General features: G+C 31.1%; 1 protein-coding gene across 1 annotated transcript; it reads left to right on the forward strand.

The window, feature by feature from the left end:
• Nucleotides 1–1,176: 1,176 nt before the first annotated feature.
• Nucleotides 1,177–4,904, forward strand: LOC106749634 (odorant receptor 67c-like). Its single transcript, XM_014629289.1, has 4 exons — nucleotides 1,177–1,260; nucleotides 4,329–4,474; nucleotides 4,635–4,767; nucleotides 4,851–4,904. The coding sequence occupies exons 1-4, from the start codon at nucleotides 1,177–1,179 to the stop codon at nucleotides 4,902–4,904; spliced, it is 417 nt and encodes a 138-aa protein (XP_014484775.1).
• The last annotated feature ends 4,924 nt before the right edge of the window (nucleotides 4,905–9,828 follow it).

Below are 9,828 nucleotides of genomic sequence, written 5' to 3' on the forward strand. Positions count from 1 at the left end.
AATGAGCAAGTTTTCGCAACTGCGTAAGAAAATAATAGTATTACGAAAACACTATCTCACTTACGAACATTTATTTAGAATTGCGACCGCAACCCATCATTACTTGTAAAGTGAATGCATACATGTTGAATATTATTTATTAACCATCACTTAATTTTGGTCAAATTACCACTTATTTTTGTAGATACAATATACAGTGGTATACAACACCTTTACATATACAGAAAATGATACTATTCCTGTTGCAAAGGGGCACGAAAAACTTTTCTCTGAATTTAGGTGGAATATTCTCAATATCTTTACAAAGTAGCACTACAGTAAGTAATGAATAACGTCTTAATGCACCAGTGTCGGCGTAGCGCGTCCAAAAGTATCATATAAACATGATATCACTTTTACAGCTCTTAAATGCCTCTATGTCTTACTTCACCGTTCTATATTCTATGCAGCAATGACGTAAAGATTTGTCACTTCAAAAACAACGTAAGAAATAAGAAAGAACGTGGTGAGCGTAACAGCATTGAATGTTTTTCCTATTTTTCTTGACTATATATACTTATATATATATACTGAATAATGTTATGAAGGACATAATATTTTCATGTATTCTTTCGTGAGTTGTACTCCTTATGTACTATACACTTCACCAATTATTAATCGATACCCGGTAGTGTTATATAGGACTAATAACTGACGCATCTATGAAACGTCTGACGTAACTAGCGTATAAACTTGCTGCAATGAAATATACAAGAATGCAAGGTTATAGATTTACAATTGTACCTTCCATCGGTTTTTGACCAAGAAGAAATTCCTCGCGAAACTTTTTTTTATTCATAAGAAATAAGTACTTCACTAAAGTTCTCTCTCGACGAATCGATCGCGTAATCGTCCGTCTTTATATTAGAAAACACACAATATTGCGAGTGTTCCGATCTCACGGTAATATTTGAGGAAATTTTGCGTACCATTTAGTTAAATTAGGAAATTTATGGTGGAATATATGTTTGAAAAAGAGAACTACTTGAAACACATAGTGGTTTGAACAGAAGGAGGGGATGGATGGATTGTCGACAGCACACACGCTCTCAAACGCGTTTCGACGTTAAAAGAGAAATGATCTCTTTTGAGACCAAATATTTAAACATAAATCGGGTACTTTTATTGTCGATTGGAATGTGGCCTTATCAGCAATCGAAGATCGTTCAACTTCAAATAATACTAGTTTACGTTATTTTGATAAGCATCATAATATTTCAGGTACGTCGATATATCTTTAATTCTGATAATTATATAATATGTTATTCCATTAACTCTTTTTCAGCCATCGTTAAGTTTTCTCATGTAAAAGTGTAATTATTTGATGATAATTATACCACTACGAGTGTTATTAATTAATCCGTAAATTACTTTTAATTAATTGAGATATCAAAACTTAATAATAAATAAATTCTTATTACGGCATTATTGTGCGGAGAGTCCATCGATAATTCTATACTTATATTTCTTCTCAATTGGTTAAAAATTGGTAAAAAATATACAACATATTATTAATATGCTTTTGTGTCATTTCACGTTAAATTTATTATTTTTAGCTTACTGCTTTCTTGACTACAGAAAATACTTTCACATTTGTCCTCGACGTTCTTTCTAGTATAATATATTTTTCTTTATATATAATTAAGTACAACTCATTCTACTGTAACAACCAGAATGTAAGTTTAGTCAAGCCAGGTCTGCTAATAATATTGCTTATATTATTGCCTTCTCAAGCAAATCTAAATATATAATATTTTTAAATTAATTTTTATATACAATTTATATTTCCTTTTTTTTATTTTACAAAGTGGAAGAATATAAAATATTATTGTCGCAACAGGTGAAACATTTACTGGATCAAATAAAATATATTTATAATGAGTTGGAGAATGAAAATGAAATCGCTATTGTAGAAAATTACGGAGGCAAAGCGAAACGTACAACGGCTGTGCTCACACGTGAGACATCAATTAACTGTTTCGCCGATTATAAAATAGACTAAAGTTGCATTACAACAAAATAAAATTAGAAAAATTAATTAGTACGCAGATTTATATAGATATGTAGAATTCGTATATAACAAACGGCTATTATATATATATATATATATATATAAAATAGTTATATATATATATGTATTTTTTTCACTTCATGATAGTTATTTTTATAATTGTTACAAGCAAAAGAATTCACACCTTTAGAAAAAGTTGAAATTTTGATTTCTCCACAAAAAACCGACATGCGGTACACAGGACAAATAAATACAAAATATTTAACACTTTAATGTAACGTCTCCATGTTTGGGTTAAATAAAATTACTTATTTAAAAAAATTTTTATTATTCTTAATATTTCATATTTTTATTATTCATAATGTATCATATTAGTTTCCGCTGTCGGCGATATTTTGATATTTTGATATTTTGATACCATAAATATTCTTGCTTATTTCTCCCATAAGAGAATGCAATTATTCCAGTATTATTGTAATAAGGTACTTTGATTAAAATCATTAAATGAGCGTATTAAATAAATATTTCTTAAAAGAATCATATTTTAAATATGATATATAAATATTTTGAAATGACCTCACAAAGCATACATTAAATGTTTGCTTACTATATTCAGCATTTCTGTTTATCTGGAAAGCAACCAACATTTGATGTGTGAGATAGTGATGACAGAAAATAAATATAACATATTTAGCATTTCAATGTTTGCATTCAATGTTTCAATTCCACATTTGTTGTAAATGAAGAAGAAAGTATAAATGAATATCCTCATATTATTCACAGTGCTTGCCATTTTCTGCCTACTTATTGCTATTTTCCAGCCATGGTGCTCATATATCTTGAAAATTATTTATTTCGAAAATAATTCTCGAGCACATCCAGCATACATTACAACCGAATATTTCGTTGATGAAGGGAAACATGTTTATTTAACATTGTTGCATACCACCTTAATTTCTTGTGTAGGAACGTTTGTGATATTAGCAGTTGGAACAATGATATTAAGTATTTTTAAATGTTTCTGCGCAATGTTTAAAATCGCCAGGTAAGGGAAGGAAACAAATTTTACTGTCATTCAGATTGCTAATATATAACATCGTTTCCATGGTCTGTGATATATTTCCATAGACTATATCAAGCCGGAAATATTGATTACAGCTATCGTATCGCGCAAGCAATGAAGATGAATATTACACAAACTGTGGATTTTAAGAGAAACACTATAATTTACAATGCAATAATTCACGCTGTGGATATTCATCGCAAAGCAATGATGTGGGTATTTATTCCATAATACGTGTATTATGTTCATATAATAATCTTTTCTTGTTTTTGAAGGCTCACCAAATTACTTTTTTCTAATTTCGAAGTATCATTTTTTTGTACCGTGATATGCATCGTAATTTGTTTGAGTCTCAACATTTATCGAGTAAGTATTTCTATTCGAGTAAGTATATCCCATTTCCGATGAATTGCTTAAATATTTCGAGATAATAAAAGAGTCCGTAATAGGAAGTGAATATATTATCTATAGAATATCACGAATAAAAGCTGTAAATCTGGTATAGTTACGGACATAAATATTGTTGCATTTCCTAGGTATAAAGATATCGGACATTTCGATGTAACTGCATCATTTTTGAATATTTGTGCATCATGATTGTTGCTTAGGCAGTCTTGCCGGTTTACAAAACAATCAGCTGTCATGATGCACTACCATTCAGAAATGGTACTTTAAATTCGAAATTTCTGATATCGCTATATTTAAGGTATGCCATAATTTTTCTGTCCGCGACAGTACACAGAATCTATGCAGGAAATATGTACAGAGTGTTGCATCAACAGATTGAGCAGTGTGCCGGGTTACCAGTGATAAGGGCATATGTGAATGAGTGAGAACTTGCCGCATGAACTCAAGCTAGTCGTATGCCCTTAATAGCCACAATTCAGCATACTACTCAGTATGTTGATAGAACATCCTATACACATTAAATTTCATATAATAACAAATCTAAAACAGAAAATGAATATGTTATCTATATCGTACGAAAATGTATCACAAATATTGGAAGTCAGATTTTCAAAATTAATGGCACTATCTCGAAATTAATATGACAATAATTACCGCCCGTCTCTCTAGATTAACTAATTTTCTTTTATGCGACAAAATAAATTTGATATTTACGAATTTGTTTTTTAACTTTTCGAAATTTAGACTTTGTTGTTGGTGTAAATTGTGAGACGTAAAAGAAATTTTCTGAATTTTATGGTATTTTAGGTTTTTCAAATTATAACATTTGGAGGTAGTTTTGAGATGCTGGCAGTACATTGCGTATTTTCCTTCACCATTCTTGTATACATATTTTTAGCCAGCTATTACGTGCAAGACATTTTAAACCACAATGACCAAGTTTTCGCAACTGCGTAAGAAAATATTAATATTACGAAAACACCATCTCACTTACGAACGTTCGTTTAGAATTGCAACCGCAGCCCATCACTACTTGTAAATTGAATGTATACATGTTGAATGTTATTTATAACTATCCCTTAATTTTGGTCAAATTACCACTTATTTTTATAGATACAATATACACTGGTATACAACACCTTTACATATACAGAAAATGATACTATTCCTGTTGCAAAGTGGCACGAAAAACTTTTCTCTGAATTTAGGTGGAATGTTCTTAATATCTTTACAAAGTAGCACTACGGTAAGTAATGAATAAACGTCTTTGCACCAATGACGGCGTAGCGCGTTCAAAAGTACCATACAAAGATGTTATTACTTTTACAGCTGTTAAGTGCTTCTATGTCTTATTTCACCGTTCTATATTCTATGCAGCAATGACGTAAAGATTTGTCGCTTCAAAAACCATAACAAAGAAAGAAGAAAAAGCATGGTTAGCGTTACAGTGTTGAATTTTTTTCCTATATTTCTTGATTATATATATTTATATATATATTCTGAATAAAGTTATGAAGGACATAATATTTTCATGTATTCTTTCATGAGTTGTACTCATTATGATTTGTTCACTTCACCCATTATTAATCGATACCTGGTGAAGTGTTATATAGAACTCACAACTGACGCCTGTATAAAAAGTCTGACTTAACTAACTAATACTCTTGCTGCAATGAAATATACAAGAATGCAAGGCTATAGATTTACAATTGCACCTTCCATCGGTTTTTGACCAAGAAGAAATTTCGTGCGAAACTTCTTTTTATTCATAAGAAGTAAGTACTTCACTAAAGTTCTCTCTCGACGAATCGATCGCGTAATCGTCCGTCTTTATCTTAGAAAACACACAATATTGCGGGTGTTCCGATCTCACGGTAATATTTGAGGACATCAAAATCTTTCAGACGGATCGTATATAAACGTGTATTTTTTATTTTTTCAACTTAATTCTTTGAATTTTGGATTCGCCTGTGTTAAATGAATATAATAACATTTATATATAAATATTTATCACAATTGTGACGTCTTAGATCTCCTAGATTGTGTCGTGTAGAGGTAATATCGAAGAACTGATGGTACATTCCATAATTGTTGGCGTCATTCTTCTATACATATTCGTATCTAACTATTTTGCGCAAGAAATTTTGGATCACAATAACCAAGCATTCGTTACCGTGTAAGGAAATAATAACAATACATGCTTGCCAGTCATATTTGAGTATTTGTTCTGCGATGCGTCTACAGAATCAATCATTACTGCTAAAGTGAATATACACTTGAACGTTGAACGTTATTCGCTGCATCACTTAATTTTCGTTTACCATCTTTTCCTATAGTTACAACACACGGTGGTATGTAACTCCTTTACATATACAGAGAATGATATTATTCATGTTGCAAAAGGGCACCAAAAATTTTTCTCTAAATTTCAGTGGAGTGTTTACAGCATATTTAGAAGGTATCGCCACGGTAAATAATAAATCATGCCTTAATGTGCAACGTCGGCGTAGCGCATATGAACAAACAATATGAAAGTTACCTTTTTGCAGTTGATAAGTGCCGCCATGTCATATTTCACTGTCCTATGTTCAACGCAGCGTTGAGGTAAAGATCTGTCATTTAGAGGCACATAGGTACATGGTAAGCGTTTCCTTTTTCTCGTGTTGACTCTGTATATATGCTGAATAAAGCTATGAGGGATATAAGATATTTGTATATTCTTTCACAAGTTGCACACTTCACCGAAGATAAGTTGGTGCAGTGTTACACAGGACGAACAACTGACATTTCTAAGAAAAGTCTAACGTAACTAACTCTGTTCTCACTAGAATAAAGTATACAAAAACCTTAAAGACGTCTTATAACTCGATTTTAGACGTTATGCTATCTAGAATATTAATGACTGCACCTTCACGATAGGCAAGGGGGAATTCCAAGTGGTATTTTTTTTTTATGAGAAATAAGCACATCCATTAAAGTTCTCCTTTAGCCCAATCGATCGATTAATCGTCCGTCTCTACCCCGTAGCAAACGCGTGATGATGCGGTTGTTCCGTTTTCACGGTAACATTTCGCGACACATTGCGTCTCGTTTACATTCAATTGGACAATTTACAAGGGGAGAATCAGCCAAAAAAACTAGTGGCTTGGATAAAGATGGGATGAATGAACCCCCGCCGATATACAGGCGGTCAAACGTGTCTCGACTCTCAAAGAGAAATGATCTCCCTTGAAACTAAGTATTTGAACGTCAATCGCATACTTTCGTTCGTAATTGGAATGTGGCCTTATCAGCATTCGAAAATCGTTCAACTTCAAATAATATTGGTTTACACTGTTTTGTTAAGTATCATAGTATTTCAGGTATGTCATTTTTAATTATAATAATTGTATAAGAAGATAAGCAACAGCGCCATTTTTGCAGCCGTCGTTTATTTTTTCATCCGCATACAAATATAAATACTTAACATTGATTGTATAGACACTTTTAATTATTAGAGATATAGAGAAACATAATTATAAATATATACTTCTTGTGACATTGTTATACACGAAAAAACGACTGAAAATTTGTTCTAAAATACAATTTGTCAGCCGATAAGAAATAATAGAGGATAATATAGACGTATTTTAGTGCTATTATTTTAACATGTTTATTATTTGCAGCTAGCAGCGTTCTTGACTACAGAATGTACTGCAGATTTCGTCATCGAAGTTCTATCTGAAATATCATATACTTTCATATATGTAATTCAATACAGCGCTTTCTGCTTTAACAAACAAAGTGTATGTTAAATCAGTCGTTTAGTCATTTCCCGCTTTAATGCAAATTTATTTATAAATGTGACTAACCGTACGTCAAAGTTAAATTAATTTTTTTACACAATAAATTTGTTATATAAATTGTTTTCAACAAGAGAAACCGCATGTAAAATATTATTAATGTAACAGATAAAGCATACATTGGAGCAAATCCAGTTTAATTATAATGAATTGAAAGATAAAAATGAAATCGCTATTCTAGAAAGTTACGGAAGCACAGCAAAATATACCACGGTTATGCTCACACGTAAGACATTAATTAGAAATTAATTATTTTTTTCACAGATTGCAAAGTAAACTAAAATTCAATCACACTCTGACAATATGATAAACCTTCTATCTCTGCCACATATACAAATCTCGTTTCTGAACATTTATATAATATTCCATTCGGATGAACTATGAGGCATAATTGCAAAATCAAACGAACTCATAGAGTGAAGTCCGATTTTACATTATGTCCAGTGTTTCGTCCGGATAGGACTTTCCTCTCACTGTTTCAACAACTTCCTTCCACCTTTTCTTAAAGGATCGTTAGGCAACTTTTTGCACCGCTTAAAATAAATAAAGTTAGTAACTTAAGCGAGCATGCAGAAGGATATGCATGCTGCGTCGCATTATCTTCCGTTTCTGAACTTCATTCTGTGAGTTTGTTTGATTTTACAATTTTGAATGGTTTCCTTTTTGTAAGTCATAGTTGGTGATAAAAGGACGATAATAAATATAAAACGCTTAACGATTTGGTGCTTTAGAAAATTAAAAGTAATTGTTTATACGAATGTGTCTGTTTGATTATTCATAGTGTTTGGTATGTCCTGCGTACTTATTGCTGTTATCCAGACATCGTTGCCTTCCATTCTCATCGCTTTTCAATTCATAAATGCTTCTCAGTTACGTCACACAATATACATTGTAGCCGAATATTTTGTCGATGAAGAGAAGTGTTTTCATTTAATTTTGCTGCACGTGAACGTTATCTTTTGTGTGGGGACGTTTGTAATATTAGCGACTGGAACAATGTTAATAGCTTGTGTTCTTCTTATTTCCAGTATGTTTAAAATTGCCAGGTAAGGAAAAGAAGAAAATAATTTAGTTTTTTGCACTCTAAATGTACATCTTTTCTATCGTTTATGATGAATTTTTACAGACAATTAAGTAATAAACTGATTTTAGTTACCGCATCGAGCAGGCATTGGAGATTAATATTACGGAAACTCTTGATTTGAAGACTGAAAATATGATTCATTATCGAATATTTCTCGCTGTGGATATTCATCGCAAGGCTATAACGTTTGTATTTATTTGGTAATACTCCAGTAATATAGAATTCACATAATAACGCTTTCTCTTGTTTTTGAAGGATTATGAATTTTTTATTTGTTGATAATGAGAAATTATTTTTCTGCATGACGTTATGTGAAGTGATTTGCTTGAGCCTCAATTTTTATCGAGTAAGTTTTATAAAAGTTAAATTATAAAATGACCGATGACATATTAGTTTGTTTCATTTCATAATTTTTTATTTATTAATTTATTTGCATCAACATAATNGCAGAAATTAATTGTTGCAATAATTGGCCAAAAATCTCTGAATTACTAATCAGTGATTAATCATTAGCATTTTCCCTAATACTTAACAGTAATACTTTTCTGTGAGGAAACCGCTAATAGAGCCAATATAAATATAAATCTAATAATTAATAATACCAGTCCGATCCAGATTAAATAATTCTCATGCAACAAAATATATTTGTTATATAATCATATATTTTTTATTTCTTTTGTCTTAATTTCTTGCCATTTCCAATTTCCCGTACAAAAAAATATTACTGGCTGTGATAAGATAACCAGTGATAAATTACTGTTGCTCAGTATTACGTCGATGCAAATAAATGCAAATAAATATAAAACATTTATAAAAAAGTTATTATATTTGTAGTGTCTTAGATATTCCAGATTATATCGTATGGTGGTCATGTCGAGCAGTTGGTGTTACATTCCATAATTGTATGCGTCATACTTGTATATATATTCATATCCAACTATTTTATTCAAGAAATTTTAGATCATAATAACCATATATTTGTTACTGTGTAAGGAAATAATCATATTACAAGTATACAATAATATATAAATATATTCAGTTTTCAAAACGTTTGTGGTGAAGTTTGACATACAAATTGAATATACGTCTGTTGAAAGTTGTTTACTTAATTTTCGTTCAATTATCACCCACTTTCGTAGGTACAACACACGGTGGTATGTAACTCCCGTGCGCATACAGAAAATGGTGCTGTTCCTGCTGCAAAAAGGCACGAAACCTTTTACTTGGAAATTAGGTGGGTTGTTCGCAACATCCTTAGAAGGTGTCGGCACGGTAAATAATCAATCATAGTAATATGCCAATTTCGATGTAACATATTTTGAACGAACTAAGTAAGGCTGATAATTTTTTATACAGTTAATAAATACCTCCATATCTTATT

The sequence above is a fragment of the Dinoponera quadriceps genome, unplaced genomic scaffold (assembly GCF_001313825.1).
Source record: "Dinoponera quadriceps isolate SergipeBrazil2010 unplaced genomic scaffold, ASM131382v1 scaffold4133, whole genome shotgun sequence".
Lineage (NCBI taxonomy): Eukaryota > Metazoa > Arthropoda > Insecta > Hymenoptera > Formicidae > Dinoponera > Dinoponera quadriceps.

What these genes read in the sequence shown, in the direction of transcription:
- LOC106749634 (XM_014629289.1), top strand. Translation starts at nt 1,177, where the DNA reads ATGTGGCCTTATCAGCAATCGAAGATCGTTCAACTTCAAATAATACTA. An exon ending in GACCAAGTTTTCGCAACTGC is followed by an intron (nt 4,475 to 4,634) that starts GTAAGAAAATAT and finishes TTATTTTTATAG; the next exon opens with ATACAATATACACTGGTATA. An exon ending in CTTTACAAAGTAGCACTACG is followed by an intron (nt 4,768 to 4,850) that starts GTAAGTAATGAA and finishes TTACTTTTACAG; the next exon opens with CTGTTAAGTGCTTCTATGTC.